Source organism: Oncorhynchus masou, chromosome 15 (assembly GCF_036934945.1).
Source record: "Oncorhynchus masou masou isolate Uvic2021 chromosome 15, UVic_Omas_1.1, whole genome shotgun sequence".
In the NCBI taxonomy this organism is placed as follows: domain Eukaryota; kingdom Metazoa; phylum Chordata; class Actinopteri; order Salmoniformes; family Salmonidae; genus Oncorhynchus; species Oncorhynchus masou.
In genome coordinates, this window is record NC_088226.1 from 55395898 (window position 1) to 55412055 (window position 16158).

The 16158-nt window shown below is 42.1% G+C and overlaps 2 protein-coding genes and 1 long non-coding RNA gene across 4 annotated transcripts; 1 reads left to right on the forward strand and 2 right to left on the reverse strand.

Annotated features, from left to right (window-relative positions):
* Nucleotides 1-75: 75 nt before the first annotated feature.
* On the reverse strand, nt 76-7807 carry LOC135556484 (fibronectin type III and SPRY domain-containing protein 1). The gene is made up of 12 exons (XM_064989723.1): nt 7644-7807; nt 6611-6706; nt 6298-6429; nt 4624-4725; nt 4126-4148; nt 3558-3679; nt 2838-3047; nt 2465-2563; nt 2164-2317; nt 1740-2074; nt 1354-1442; nt 76-1218 (listed from the first exon to the last, which is right to left on the reverse strand). Exons 1-12 carry the CDS (start codon nt 7656-7658, stop codon nt 1108-1110), a joined length of 1488 nt encoding a protein of 495 aa, XP_064845795.1. The 5' UTR covers nt 7659-7807; the 3' UTR covers nt 76-1107.
* An 866-nt stretch (nt 7808-8673) lies between these two features.
* On the forward strand, nt 8674-14988 carry LOC135556487 (uncharacterized). 2 transcript variants are annotated; one of them, XM_064989730.1, is made up of 6 exons: nt 8674-9074; nt 9182-9313; nt 10308-10691; nt 10858-10896; nt 12615-12758; nt 13289-14988. In XM_064989730.1, the coding sequence occupies exons 2-6, from the start codon at nt 9271-9273 to the stop codon at nt 13669-13671; spliced, it is 993 nt and encodes a 330-aa protein (XP_064845802.1). In that variant the 5' UTR covers nt 8674-9074; nt 9182-9270; the 3' UTR covers nt 13672-14988. The 2 variants fall into 2 exon arrangements, with proteins under 2 accessions (XP_064845802.1, XP_064845801.1); XM_064989729.1 differs by having other exon boundaries at nt 8674-9313.
* LOC135556490 (uncharacterized) lies at nt 12519-16114 on the reverse strand. The gene is made up of 3 exons (XR_010457998.1): nt 15924-16114; nt 14698-14750; nt 12519-12727 (listed from the first exon to the last, which is right to left on the reverse strand). It is a non-coding gene; the product is annotated as an uncharacterized LOC135556490 (long non-coding RNA).
* Between the last annotated feature and the right edge of the window lie 44 nt (nt 16115-16158).

The window sequence follows — 16158 nt, forward strand, 5'->3', positions numbered from 1 at the left end:
ATATTGTCTATATTCTTGTGAGAACAAATTGTAGTAGTCTTTACTCCCGAAATGTACACAATGAGAGACACACAGGGCTGTCTTACTGCTTTATTAAACTCAGTGAGACAGATGCATACTGTAGTGGAAAAATGAAAGGGACATATTTACAATGTGAAATTTGTTCACCCATGAAATAAAGAAAAAAGCATTGCAGGTTATATTCATATGATGCATACCATAAACATGACAAGAACGTAAGACTGTATTTAAAATAATAGCACACCAGCACTGAGTTTAGACACCAGGTGACATGAATAAGGAATGGTGTTAACATTGAACTAGACACTTTCAGCAACATCTCATTATCCAGGGAGTCCCCACCCAGCTCATAAAATGGCTTATCTTCTCACTGCAGGTGATTAAACAGTGACAAGTTAGGGGGACACACATATAACAGCACATTTCAAACCGACACACGCATATTCAGACCCATGCTCCCCCATACAAACACTTCTACAAAACAATCAGGTGTACTGTGTCTCCACTGGTCCCCAGACAGCTGCTGGCGATGTAGAATTCAATACATTCCTAGTGTTTATATATTGATAAGCATGTCATTTTGCTACAAAGTTATTTGGGTTATACAGATAAATGAGGTGTTTCTGTAGGTGTTTAGCAACTAGCTAAATTATAGGCAGAGGATTCTGAACATTCAGTATGTATTAATGACTACTGTACTACAACCAAGTTATATGGACTATTTGTTTCTCGTTGCATTGGGGTCTTTGACTGTTGCATTTAAATATAAACATATGTGCCTAGCTCCTAATATACTCGTAACTAGGCTTTCATAATTTTGCCTTTAATTATGGATTTGAATTAAATGACTGATTCAGTTCTGCCCGAGTGAGTATACTGATGAGGGCACCTCTCTGGAAGGCACAGGGAGTGTAATGAGCTGACTTGGATGAGGCAGAGAAGAACCATCACCCCAGGCAAGCAGGCAGGCATGGTGTGTATGGTGTTGTTGGGATAAGCAGTGGGCAGCACTGGGCCAGTTTGAGCTTCTAGCACCACACAGCCTCAGTGGGGTAAAGTTCTGCAGTGGCTGTGGCCTGGATGGGTCTAGGTGAGGCTGGCGTTGGAGCTGCTGGTACCACTGTTCTTCCTCTGGCCACTCTGTACCACACTGGGCACCTGCAGACCCGTCTGCACCGAGAAACTCCCATTCCACACCTGCAGGGGTTCCACAGAACACAAACTTAACATATAAAAGGTGTGTTTTCTCGAAGACAAGTGCCCTAATTTCTTTCTGCTGTGACTTGCCTAGAGATAGTGACCCACAAAGTAAACAAAATCATAGTTTCTCACCGAGAAGGCTGGTATGACAGGCTGAGTGAACTTGGTTCTAAAGGTGTGCATCAGCGTCTTGGTTCTGGCGTTGTAGAAGGACAGTGCACCTGGACGGAGAGAAATGTAACTAAGGCAGCTAAAGATTTGATGCAACAGAACAAAGACAGAGTGCAGACAGGCTCAAGTGAACATGTTCATTTGATTACATTACCTAACCCACTCCTGATCCAATCCTTAATCCAGACCTATTTAATCCTATTTAATGAAGATTGGTCTTAAATACAAATCACTATGTACTGTTTGTCAGTCTCAGTTAAGTGGTCCCCCTGACTGGATGTAGAAAAGCTGATCCAGTGTAAGGTGGAGAGGAGATATAATTGAGGTGTATCTGGGGTCTGTCTCACCCTCCTCGTAGTTGCAGTAGACCCCTATGCGGTCCGGGATGGGACAGTCCAGGGCGCGGGCCTTGTTGTTGTGCTTGGCTGTGAGGCTCTGGTGCAGCCAGTTGTTCAGGTGGATGCACCAAGAGGCGTTGCTCTTCCCCAGCTGGTCAAAGCGGCCCAGATTCCGCAGGGCCAAGCCCACAGCGAACGCCTTGCTCTCCTTATCGAACCGCACCTCCCAGTACTGCTGGCCTGCGTCAATAAAGGTGTCTCCCAGTACCGTGTAGGACTCAGCCGTGAATCGGTCTCTGCCGACCCGAGCAGACGGCACTCTCTTCGGTGAATTCATGGCCGTCCTAGGAGAGGAGAAGAGGGAGAGTCAGAGGACGCCAAAGTTGAACCTCAACTTTCATGCACAAAGGATATGTCAGAAAGTGTTTCTGACCTGGCTGGGGAGTGCATGGGAGATTGGTTGGTTCTGTTCTTGTCCTTGCGAATGTCCTGGATGATCTTCCCCCCACAGCTGTCCCACTCCACACTGAGGTCCTCCACTTTCAGGTTCTGATGGGACGAGCCTGCATCCAGCTTGAACAGGAACGCTGCAGGGAGGAGTAGAGGGGTGGCGAGATAGAGACAGGCTTGATATTGATGTGCTGACTCATTGATTCTTATCACATCAGAAGATATTTAGGACAAAAAGATACCATTCTCCCTCCTGAGTGGAGGACAATGTCCAGTTCACCCACCATGTGTCTCCAGTGTTACAAGCTCAGAGAACTCGCCTGCCACAGCCTTGTTACACGCCTTCACACGGAACGTCATGTAACGTGTGTCAAAGCGAAGCCCTGAAATCACATAACGGGTACTTGATAATCACAGTTGGTCAATTTAAGTAAACTTATTACTCCTAGGCTACTGCATCTAAAGACAGGCCCTCCTCTTACTAGTTAACCCAAGTCATAACCCTAACCCTAGTTTCATGTCCACATCCCCGGCTCAACCCTAACCCTAGTTTCATGTCCACATCCCCGGCTCAACCCTAACCCTAGTTTCATGTCCACATCCCCAGCTCAACCCTAACCCTAGCTTTAACTCTAACCCGTAGCCTGACACGCTTACCTGTAAGGGTGTACTCTGTCTCTCGAATGCCCTCCACCACCATCCAGGGGTAGTCCTCCCGGGCGCGGGGCGGCCCCTCGTAGTTGGTGCGGCGATGCTCCAGGTCATAGTGATCTATCTTGGTGTCAGGCTCCGGCAGAGCCCACTGTACTGTCACCGTGTTGTCACAGACCTGGCACTCTGACACCAGAATCTCTGGGGTGGCAGGTACTGGGGAGAGAAATTGGGGCTTACGTCCTTCATACTGAGAGGGCTAGGTTTGGTCAACATGGGTGGTACCAAAAAGACATGGTCACAACAGTTAATTGAAATATAACTTCAGTAAAGAATGTTGCAAGCACAGAAATAAGGATGAATAGAACGAGCTTGGAACCTCTAACATTGGCAATTTGACTGGTAAACTCATGGGTACACTCATGAGGTCATTTCCATGTTAATGTAGAATGTTCATTCAAATTATGCTAACTTATGTGGCTTATACAATTTGTAATGACATTTGAGTTGATTTAACAAATCACAGCACAGATTGCTGGTTACACTTCCTGCTTTGCTCCAATGGGTAAACTCAGAATGGCCGCCAGTCCACCCATTATACCATTATTGACTTGAATGGAGACGGTGCCCATTCTATTCATTCTTATTTCTTTGGTTGTAAGAGCATTGTCCATTGCTGTTATTAAAGAAAAACCAATAGACAGACATAATGGGTCCCACACTGACCTGGGAGGAACTTGATTGCCTGCAGCATCTCCCGCTCTTGGGTGAAGTCCACCATCATGTGACTCATGCTGTCACTGGCTTTGGCTTTCAGTGACAAACGGAAGGCAGGGGCCATTGTCACACTGCTCTCCCCCAAACAAAGACACACAGAGTGAGACATGTCTCATTATTCAACCCACTGAAGGACTGACAGGACACTTGAGTGTTGTACTGTAATACTACTGTAACTAGTAATCACTTTACACAGAGCTATAATAACATACTAACTATTTTTCTAAAGTACCACACAAAAACATATGTGAATCATGAACAGACACACACGAAACGTCCAAAACTAAACTGACACAGCCAGAGAGGGGATAGATTGGAGCATGTGCCATGGGGGACTTACACATGTTTGGGACAGAGAGGGCAGGTGAGGTGAGCAAGAAGATTACAGAGTGGTGATTAAAAGGGTGTGCTACAGCGTGATTGTATGTAATCTATATTTTGTTGTAATGTGTGTGGGTGAGCAGATGGTTAGTGAGTTCAGAAGATACTTTGAGAAATGGAGAGCAATGAACAATACCTATCCTTAATGTCTTTGGCCGCCTGGAGAGAAGCAGACAGGGAAAGCAGAAGGGAAAGGAGGGGAGATATGGACCGAGAGAGAACTCAGTTTCAGCCACATCCTTACAATTGAAAACATTACATTTGTGTTACACAGTAAACATACATCACAACGAACCACATCAGATCAACATACTGTACTGCTTTACAATAAAGGTACATAAAGACAAGAAACAGAGAGTAACTGTGTAGCTCAGTTGGTAAAGCCTGGCGCTTGCAACGTTTCCTACAGGGGACCAGTCTGTAAAAGTACAAAAATGTATGCACTCACTACTGTAACTCATTCTGGATAAGAGCGTCTGCTAAATGACTAAAATGTCAAATGTATAACAACACTTATGCACAACTCTTAATAAAACCATTATGGATATCCTCAAGCAAAATGCCAATGGCATCATTGCATAAGATATGGAAATTAAATAGGCTAGTTTGTGGAAGCTTTTCATCCAGCCGTTACCTGAGTGAAGTCGTCTGCTTCCGAGGAGCAGAGAGTCTGATTGGCTACCTCCAAAAGCTCCTCAGAGCTCTCCAGGGCTTTGGAGCACGCACTCAGCTGACTCTGAAAGAGAACCAGAGAGAGAGAGAGAGAACCAGAGAGAGAGAGAGAGAGAGAGAGAGAGAACCAGAGAGAGAGAGAGAGAACCAGAGAGAGAGAGAGAGAGAGAACCAGAGAGAGAGAGAGAACCAGAGAGAGAGAGAGAGAGAAAGAACCAGAGAGAGAAAGAACCAGAGAGAGAGCGAACCAGAGAGAGAGCGAACCAGAGAGAGAGCGAACCAGAGAGAGAGCGAACCAGAGAGAGAGCGAACCAGAGAGAGAGCGAACGAGAGAGAGAGAACGAGAGAGAGAACGAGAACGAGAGAACGAGAGAGAGAGAACGAGAGAGAGAACCAGACAGAGAGAACCAGAGAGAGAGAGAACCAGAGACAGAGAGAGAACCACAGAGTGAGAGAGAACCAAAGGGTGAGAACCAGAGAGAGAGAACCAGAGAGAACGATGACCATATTATGTATGATTATATTAGACACATATTTCCCTGAGATTACATAGACCCACAAACAATTAGAAAGCAAATCCAATTTTGATAAACTCCCATATCTATTGGGTGAAATACCACAGTGTGAAAACACAGCAGCAAGTTGTGTGACCTGGGGCAACCAGTGAAGAACAAACACCATTGTAAATACAACCCATATTTATTTATTTTCCCTTTTATACTTTAAATACTTGCCCATTGATACAACACTGTATATATATACACATAATATGACATTTGAAATGTCTTTATTATTTTGGAACTTGTGTGAGTGTAATATTTCATGTTCACTTTTTATTGTTTATTTCACTTTTGTTTATCCATTTCACTTGCTTTGTCATTGTAAACATGTTTCCCATGCCAATAAAGCCCCTTGAATTGAATGGAATTGAGGGAGAACCAGAGAGACAGGCAGAGAGAGAGAAGAATATATTTAATCACAGTCCAGACAATGTTTCCTAATGTAACAAGCATCTTCTTTACTGTGTCATTGAGGTTTCTTTCCATCACAGGAAGTTATTTGAGTTGAATTGTCATGAGACACTTTTTTTTCTTTCAATTAACCTACTGTAATTGTCTGTTCAGTATATCACTTTGGTTTCTACACTTCCCACTCACATAATCAAGCAGGATGCCGTGTAGTTATGTTATCACGATGCAATGTAGTTATGTTATCACAATGCAATGTAGTTATGTAAAGCTGCCCATGCCGTTGCTTTGTCTGACTGACTGGCTAACTGACACTCAGATGCTGAGAGGTAAACAGGATTATACAGTACACAGACACAATAATCCTCTAGGAATACTAATGTTGCAGACCCCAACACACACAGTATTTCATACAGTAGCAACATTTCTAAGCAACACTGAATCACTATGCACATGGCTTTACTCACAAAAATGTTATTCTGATTCTAAACCTGAGAATGAGTCATGCTAAACTGATCATAAGTCGATCCTATGATCAGATAGCCTGGGAAGTCATAAAAATGTTTCAATGCTGAATGTTAATGACTGAAATCTTAAAAGATCAAGAAATGCAAAGCAAAAGCCTATAAAATCCTTATCCAGTAAAAGCCCAATAAAGATGAACTGACCTGTAGCTCATAGGTGTGGCTGGCCCTCTCCTGTTTGATCCTGGTGACCATACTGTCTTTCAGCTCATCCAGTACTGAGTGGAGGGAGCTGAACTCTGTCTCCAGGTCCTCCTGGACACGGCTGGAGTTCTCCTGCAGGGGCCAATAGGGAAGGAATCAGTTCACTGATAGACTCTCTGACCATCCAGTCAGACAGACTAGTACGGCATGTACACTATGCCAAGTTCATAAAACCATTGTGTCGCACACATGCTGCAATCTTGCTTCAGACTGTAACCTAATGTTAGACCTGCCCAGATGGTGAGTACAGTACCTCCAGGTTCTCCAGGCTCTGTTTCAGACAGCAGATGAAGTTTGTGATCTCATCATTCTTCAGGGCCAGGGTAGTGGTGATCTTACGCAGTGATTCCTGCAGAATGTAACACAAAGTTAAAAGTAGCCAAGTATCTGCCTAAGAATAATCTGTATCGCATTAGGACACTGGAACATGTTCTCAATTATAGAATAGAAAACAGTAGAATATTTAATCAAATACCTTGCTTCAGGATTACACAGATCACCCTTCCTTACAATAGCCTACATTCAAATGAGTAAGGGTGAATCAAATGGTCAGTACTTGGTCATCTGCATTTCTTGGGAGTAAATTTCCACTTCTGTGTAAACTGTGACCAGGGCGGGCACCTTGCTACTTGACCGGAAGTATGCGCATCCATAATGTAATAATGCGTCTCCAGTTGTTGGGTTAACTCATAAAGCCTACACTAGGCACCCCATCTCTGAAGCAGCCAAACTCACACATTGAATTAATGATTCTGCATGAAAAAAAATATCCAGGCAAATTATGTCAACAGTCCAGCCCCAACCCGTCAGTTCAGTTCATACACTCCAAAAAACATTTGATATGCTCTTTGATGCGATAGGCTATGCGCCAGGCCCAAATCATAGGGATAATGGGACACTCTCTGCACCCTCCTGTTTATTATCGCAACCTAGGTCTCTGTAGAGCGATACAAAGTAAAAACAAACAGTTGTGAATGTGTCGTGGACTGGTATGCATTTACACGTTTAATTAATAAACACTATTCTGGGACCTGTCACGGCAAGGCGTAGTTCTCGAAAACTAATGCTCAGAGTAGTAATTGGTTGAGGGACTGCAAACCTTGCTGTCGACGTGCCTCCATAAAATACGCCTTGTCTTTTAAATCAAGTACAAGATGTAACCATTCAAGGTCTTACAATGATGTAAGACATCAACAAAGTTCCGGTCCTCCGCGCTACTCCTCCTTTCTTTGTACGCCCTGCGACCGCCGCAAACACAAAACACCTGTTCGGTCGGTTGTTCCTACCTTCTGATCTCCCATCTTGCTGTTCCAATGAACCAGTGCCGGTGTATCAGGAATTATAAATACTGTCCTTTCGCGTCTACTCTTTTCGATGTATTTGGAGCACACTGACTACTGGTCTGGTACTGATGCTGCTGGAGTGCATTGCATCTCCTGTCCAACGTTTAGGGCCGTCTTGTGTTTTGCGCAGATGCAGTAGAAGGGAAATCTGGGTAGTGTGGTTTTAATATGAATCATATTACGTAATCGTTGGTATAATCTGTTTCCATTCAGGTAGGTATTATTTCCTTTGTAAATGAAAAGCAATTAGGTCATCACCAGAAAATAAATTAGAATGATGATTAAATCATGTCAACGTGGAGCTATATGGGGCCCTTCGCATTGTTAACAAATTTGAGGCGAACGGCAGTACAGAGGAAGATTTGGCTTCCTCAAGCCACGGAGGTTTCTCAATTGCGTCACATCCTCCATATGGAGCATTTCGGACCAAGCATTGATTCGTTTAGTCAAAAAGATATCTCAGACAGCACTTGCCCGATTTTGATTAAACTTTGGTGAATGGTGCGTCTTGCCATAGAGATCCGGCATTTACAAAATTACAAGGCTTGGCCCAAGGGAGCTATAGTAATTCACCGTGAAAACAACAATAATTCACCATGCCATTGGATTTATGTTGAAAGTTAGGTGAAAAAAAGACGAAACTCCCTTGATTACTTTTTGCAAATCCAATCAGTTTTCCTTGTTGCTTCAACTTCATAACATTTAATTTTTGTTGTTGAAATGACATGGAAACAACGATGATTCAAACTATTTTTGAGCCACAGGAGTTTGGTTGCACCTTAATTCAGGAGGACGGGCTCGTGGTAAAGTCTGGAGTGGAATTCTATCAAACACATGGTTTCTATGTGTTTGATGCCATTCCATTTGCTCCATTCCAGCCATTATTATGAGCAGTCCTCCCCTCAGCAGCCCCCACTGTTTTGCACAGTGAGCTGTATGTGGTTGACCCCTTTCTTCTTCCTACCACAAAAAGTAAAAGACAATGTGTCTATCAATGTTAAGGTAGTATCACATTCTACCCATTCTGGGTTAACTTTATGGTTGTCTATGTATACTACTTGCATTACTTAATTTTTCATGCTGCTATATAAACAACTTTCATCGTAAACTTTAGAGCTTTGTATTGTTTTGCCACAGGAAGTCACACGGATATTCTCGTAACGTTGACTGTAGTGACAAAGTGTGTTCACACATTTGGACCAAAACCCACAAGCTCTCGAAGCCCCTTCAATTTCTCTGTGCCACATTTACAATTTGACCACACAGACTTACTCATTGAGAGGTGGCATATGCGCTTACACTACAGTGCAAAGTACCAACCTCTGAGGGCACCTGTGACTGCAGAACAACTTTTAGCACAGCAGAAGTTTTTATGTATGTAATCTACCAGTCTTTGTGGTTATTTGTGCAGCTGCCACACCTCACCCCTTATGTCTGGTTTCAGAATACGGTAAATGTTATGCACCTCCTTCCACCCACAGATAGAGTCCTTCTTCATCTCACTCAGGAAGGTACTGTTGCTATGATGTGCAGGAAGACAGAGTGAGAAGCCAACCTTTGAGCCCATGAAATGGACATCTGGAACAAAGTGATCTACTTGCTGTTTCTTATAGGTAGGGTTACTACTTCTTGCTCTACAAAACATGCATGGTTAAACAATATAACTATGAAAACATTTGCATTTGCTTTTTGTTATTGCATTTTTCATAGCCCCTTGATTTTCATTGGGTTGTGTACTGACTGACAAACTGCATGCACATGTCTGGTTGACCTCCTATTGTGACGATGCCTTCATAATAAAAGCAATACTATTACAATGTAGGTCTCGTGGAAGGGTAAATAAGAGGTCTTAACTGTATACTGACATATATGGTTTGCGCATTTGAGTGACAACATTGGACAAACAGGTCCCCAATAAAAGTACTGTACTGTACATGGGGTGAACAAAACATTGGTAACACCTGCTCTTTCCATGACATACACTGACCATGTGAATCCAGGTGAAAGCTATGATCTCTTATTGATGTCACTTGTTAAATCTACTTCAATCAGTGTAGATGAAGGGGAGAAGACAGATTAAAGAAGGATATTTAAGCCTTAAGACATGGATTGTGCATGTGTGCCATTCAGAGGGTGAATGGGCAAGACATAATGTAATGTAAGTGCCTTTGAACGGGGTATGGTAGTAGATGCACCGGGTTGTGTGTGTCAAGAACTGCAAAGCTGCTGAGTTTTTCACAGTTTCCCGAGTGTATCAAGAATGGTCCACCACCCAAAGGACATCCAGCCAACTTGATACAACTGTGGGAAGCACTGGAGTCAACATGGGCCAGCATCCCTGCGGAATGCTTTTGATACCTTGTAGAAGCCAGGCTCCGATGAATTGAGGCTGTTCTGAGGGCAAAAGGGGGTGCAACTCAATATAAGGAAGGTGTTCCTTGTGTTTTGTACACTGTGTATGTTCAGTTATTGCATGTGCAACATGATGCAATTATGGTTCTCCATTGTCATACTCTGCTTTTCCCCTAGTCTGAATTCATTGAACTTCTCTTTGTTTCTAAAAAAAACAAACACATCGCTTGTGTTTTATATTACCCTCCCCCTTAGCACTCATGGCAACAGTGACGTCTGCTCTCAGCGCTGTGATCACGGAACCACCCCAAAGGACAGTGGAAGCTCCTCTTGGTTCCTCTCTGATCCTCGTCTGCAGTTTTGAGCCCCAGACTAGTGCCTGGGTGAGCTGGTATTTCAACATAAACCAATCATACGGTGATTCTAGTTCCAGTCAACTTTCCTCCCATAAGATATCGGTCAACAAGACTGTGGAGCAGAACGATGGAAATCATGTCCTTCAGGAGTCTGGGAGAGCTTGGTCCAGACTGACTGTGAGAGATGTCCGGTACAATGACAGTGGGTGGTACTTCTGCCAGGTTTTGGCAGATATCCCTTACTTTAGAAAAAGTAACAGCAATGAAACTCAAGTTATTATTAGTAAGTACAAAATAACATTTTCATCTGATACATCCTCCTCCCTTCAGCATATACATTTATGCACTGTGGTTATAATGGTAGTATTTATCATACAACAGTAGCATCATTGACAGCACTGCTAATATACAGTATATATTTTTAACTTGTTGTGTTCTTTATAATGTAGCTGGCAAGACGACAGAAAGTAACCCTCCATTGATGACAGGTAAATCCTCAAACTTCAACCATAGACATTCTCTACATTTTAGACATTTAGCAGATGCTCTTATTCAGAGCAAATTACAGGAGCAATTAGAGTTAAGTGTAGAATAATAGTGAAGACATCAAAACTAATGAAATAACACATATGGGATCACGTAGTAACCAAAAAAAGTGTTAAACAAATCAAAATATGTTTTAGATTCTTCAACATAGCCACCCCCTTTGCCTTGATGACAGCTTTGCACACTTTTGGTATTCCCTCAACCAGCTTCACCTGGAATGCTTTCCCAACAGTCTTGAAGGAGTTCCTATATATGCTGAGCACTTGTTTGCTGCTTTTCCTTCACTCTGCCGTCCAACTCATCCCAAACCATCTCAATTGGGTTGAGGTCGGGTGATTGTGGAGGCCAGGTCATCTGATGCAGCACTTCATCACTCTCCTTCTTGGTCAAATAGCCCTTATACAGCCTGAAAGTGTGTTGGGTCATTGTCCTGTTGAAAAACAAATGATAGTCCCACTAAGCGCAAACCGGATGGGATGGCATATTGCTGCAGAATGCTGTGGTAGCCATGCTGGTTAAGTGTGCCTTGAATTCTAAATAAATGACTGACTGTCATCAGCAAAGCACTATCTCATCTCCTTCTCCATGCTTCACGGTGGGAACGACACATGTGGATATCATCCATTCACCTACTCTGCGTCTCACAAAGACACGGAGGTTGGAACCAAAAATCTCAAATTTTGACTCATCACATCAATAGACAGATTTCCTCTGGTCTAATGCCTGTTGCTAGTGTTTCTTGGCCCAAGCAAGTCTCTTCTTCTTATTGGTGTCCTTTATTAGTGGTTTCTTTGCAGCAATTCGACCATGAAGGCCTGATTCACGCAGTCTCCTCTGAAAAATTGATGTTGAGATGTGCCTGTTACTTGAACTCTGTGAAGCATTTATTTGGGCTGCAATTTCTGAGGTGCAGTTAACTCTAACGAATGTATCCTTTGCAGCAGAGGTAACTCTGGGTCTTCGTTTCCTGTGGTGGTCCTCATGAGAGCCAGTTTCATCATAGCGCTTGGTGGTTTTTGCGACTGCACTTGAAGAAACTTTCAAAGTTCTTGAAATGTTCCGTATTGACTGACCTTCATGTCTTAAAGTAATGATGGACAGTCGTTTTCCTTTGCTTTTTTGAGCTGTTCTTGTCATAATATGGACTTGGTCTTTTACCAAATAAGGCTATCATCTGTATACCACCCCTACCTTGTCACAACACAACTGATTGGCTCAAACGCATTAAGAAGGAAAGAAATTCCATGAACTTTTAACAAGGCACACCTGTTAATTGTAAAGCGTTCCACGTGACTATCTCATGAAGCTGGTTGAGAGAATGCCAAGAGTGTGCAAAGCTGTCATCAAGGCAAAGGGTGGCTACTTTGAACACTTGTTTGGTTACTACATGATTCCATGTGTGTAATTTCATAGTTTTGATGTCTTTACTATTATTTTACAATTTAGAAAATAGTAAAAATATCCAAACTTTTGACTGGTAGTGCATATATGTTTGTCCGCGTGTACAGTACGTGTGTGCCTGCATGCATGTGTGGTTGTATCAATATTTTTCAAAATGACAATGTTGATTTCCATACTTTTTATAACTGTTTACAAAATAAATAAAAGTGTCTCTTTGAAGAAATCAATGACATTTTCCCCTTGATCTCCCTCCAACCAGTAACTCGGTCTACCCACTCCAATGAGGGTTTACTTCTAGGCTGGAAGCTGTGGGTAGCAGTGGGAGCAGCAAGTGCCATACTGGTTTCACTGCTAGTGGTCATCTGGATCTTACTGCAACGAAGGAGAAGCATAATACAAAGAGGTACAAAGATGTTTGTGCTATAAAAATGTATTTAGCCAGTAGTATACACACTTTTAACTGTATTAATCTTAAACCAGATCTTGTGACATTCTATGGCAGAGAAGAGCAGTTTGTAGAGGTAGAGGACGATCAAAGCATATGAAACAGACAAAAGAAAAATGAAAGAAAGCTCTGTAGTAATAAAGATAAATAGCATAGCGCTGAGAGTGAGAAAGCAGTGAAAAAAAACCAGCAAGCCCTGTGCACTCATTTATAGAGCAGCTCGTATGCTGAAAGACAAGACTGCCTGTCTCACGGTCCTAAGAGTGTGCTGAATGAGAGAACAGGTGATGTGGTTAACAGCTCAGAAAATGACATGTGGCGGTGTACATCAGATTTCATGTGGTTACAGCCTCTTTCTTTGCAGCTTCTCATCTGTGCCTTGTCCTTTCTGCCCAGTGTACGACCTTCTTGGGAGTTCAGGCTGATGTAATTGTTTCTGTGACAATTACTGTGGAGTAAATTGTTTCGTTTTTCTTGTGTGTTTCTAGAGAATCCCATCTATACCAATATGCCTGCAATAAAACAACCCTCTCCGCGTCCAGGACTACAGATGGACAAACAGAAGATTTCTCCCACTTTAAAATATATCAGGACCCCAACTCCAGCCAGAACCCACGACAACAAACACATCAGGATTCCAACTCCGGACAGAATCCATGACAACAAACACATCAGGATCCCAATTCCACACAGGGCAAATGACAACAAACACCTCACCGAGATCTCAACTCCACCCAGGGCCCATAACAACAAACCCCTCACCGAGACCCTGAATCCACCTAGAGCCCATGATGGCAAACATCTTCCAACTCCTGCCAGGGCACATGACCTCAGGACCCCAACTCCATCCAGGGCCCATGACAGCAAATAAAGCTTAAAACCTTGACTTTTTATGATTCATATTTCCTATCCTGAATCTTCCAACAAATCAAACTATCTCAGCAAGTAATTTAATCCTGTAAGTGTAGTGTAACTCTGTCCTATCTTACAGAGCTATCACTTCAGTATTGTTTTTGGTTGCTGTTAATTAATTTTCCAGCAGATGGCATGCTATGGTAGCCTACTAAATTAGGATAAATTATCGTTGTCTAAATATTATTCTCAGGGTCATTTAAAAAGTTACCCCAGTTCAGTAAAGCATCATTTAGTAATAAGGAAAATAAGTGCTATTTTCTGGAAGGTAATTTGTATAGGTAGCCTTTGTAAAAAAGACTTTGAGCAACACATATTGGGCTTGAAACACATATCTATAGCTGTTTATAGCGCTTTCATAAAATTCCATATTTCAATCTTTTCTTGTAATGGTAGCGCAAAAAATTGTGAACCAATAAAGTATGTGACTGGCAATTGTGCTATAAATTTACACAAAATCGGATACAACATCAAGTTCATTTTAGGCAATGTCTTTAAAATGATAGTCTACCAGACAACCAGTTCAAATGTTATAATCCCAATTATAAACTGGGTGGTTCGAGCCCTGAATGCTAATTGGCTGAAAGTCGTAGTATATCAGACCGTATACCATGGGTATGACAAAAATTTATTTTTATGCTCTCATTATGTTGGTAACCAGTTTATAATAGCAATAGGCACCTCAGGGGTTTGTGTTATTGGCCAATATACCATGACTAATAGCTGTGTCCAGGCACTCCACGTTGCGTTGTGTATAAGAACAGCCCTTAGCCGTGGTATAATGGCCAAATATCACACCCAATTGCTTAAATAACAGTGCCAACATTTTCAGTCAAATGAACATTAAAGATTAGTGGAATCTGAGTGGGTAGCTGGACAGGTAGGATGACTGACAGTGAAAGTGAACAGGTGGTCACAGGTCATGTGACAGGAAAGGATGAGACTGAGGCAGGAATTATATTTAACCGTAAAATTGTATATTTACTGGGTAGTCTGTGGTGGATTCATGGACGCAGAGACCGTCTGGATTAGATGGAGCTAAGGAAGAGAAAGCAACGTGATCGGGCGATGGCGATGTCCTCCTTTTATGAAGTTGAGATCTGTCGGCCATTTCCACCTGACCTAATTAAAGCGCCCCTGGCCCAGCTGAGCAAGTGGCCATGAATTAAAGGATTCTTCCATCAACTCTATGGGCTTTCTCTACAGAACAAATAAAATGTATCTGTCAATCAATTTTCAACATTCAAAAATAGAAAATCACGTTGAATTAGAATACTGGAATGTTCATGAAATTTTTTATGATGTGATAAAATATTTATGATGGAATAAAGGTCAGCCATTTTGGTCAGGGAGTTGGTCAACCATGGTTTGCCAGTGCTGTGATAAGATTGTGTAAAATAATGAATTTGAAGAAAGTATCTGCAGTGTATGTTTGGTAGATAGAATAATTCCTCTGAAACTGGCTGGCTATAAATACATTTCTCTTATTAACTGCCAATATATCAACATTCGAGTCAAACAATTCAGTCAAACCATTCAAACTGTCTGAAATCAGTTAATGATAGGATTTAGCTACACAAGTTGTAAATGCAACAGGTTCTGATATTGTATCATACAATAACACACAGCTTTCCAAGAAAACACAAATGTAGACATTCATTATCTGTTTACATATATATTAGAGGCTATTTATATAGAAAATAAGTATACAACCCATATGACAATATTTTAGGTTCACACTAATTCAAATTAGACTGGTTTGGTTGTTTCCCTGAACAATATAGCTGCCATTTTCACACCATTCTGGAGGCTCTGACTAGAGGGAATATAACTACAGTGACTTTTTCGTAGCAGGTTAGAATAATTAACGTGGGAGGTTACGATACTTAGGTTAAGGTCAAGAAAAGGGTTAGGGGTTGGGCAGAGAGGAAGAGTCGACGCAAGAGGGGTAACTAGGCCCAAAATCTGTCTTCTCCAGCAGGTGGCTTTTTTTTCTGCTCACCAAGCGATGAGTTTTTGTATTGAGGTCAATGAGAGAGTGTCGACATTGGTAAACAAAACAGATAGATACGTGTTAAGAGTGTACTGATACAAGTAGGACACTTGACATTCCGGCAACTTTGAGATAAAACACTTTATATCGGAAATGTGCCTGTTGTTCACATGCATATCTGCCCTCTCTTTGGCTAGAATGGTAACACCTGATCTTACCTCCTCCCGACTGCCTTCCATTTTTGAAGACATTTATTTTCATTGTTAAAGCGGCCACTTGCGTGGTCAATATAAAGTATAATCGCTGCGACGAAAAGTCTACCCGTCATGGCTGTATTCCCTCAAATCACAATCCATTCTGGAATTTTTGAGGGTTTAATTAACTCTAGTAATTTAATAGGATCTCTATGGTCACGTGTTACTCAGCCAGTCGCAGCAGCCAGGTACTTGTTGG

Excerpts from the sequence above, each read along its gene's own strand:
- LOC135556484 (XM_064989723.1), bottom strand. Across the intron at positions 1,443-1,739 it reads CTACTGCAACTACGAGGAGG|GTGCACTGTCCTTCTACAAC; the intron begins GTGAGACAGACC and ends CTCTCCGTCCAG. Across the intron at positions 1,219-1,353 it reads CTGTCATACCAGCCTTCTCG|GTGTGGAATGGGAGTTTCTC; the intron begins GTGAGAAACTAT and ends GAACCCCTGCAG.
- LOC135556487 (XM_064989729.1), top strand. The coding sequence starts at position 9,271 with ATGGACATCTGGAACAAAGTGATCTACTTGCTGTTTCTTATAG. Across the intron at positions 10,897-12,614 it reads TAACCCTCCATTGATGACAG|TAACTCGGTCTACCCACTCC; the intron begins GTAAATCCTCAA and ends CCCTCCAACCAG. Across the intron at positions 12,759-13,288 it reads GAGAAGCATAATACAAAGAG|AGAATCCCATCTATACCAAT; the intron begins GTACAAAGATGT and ends GTGTGTTTCTAG.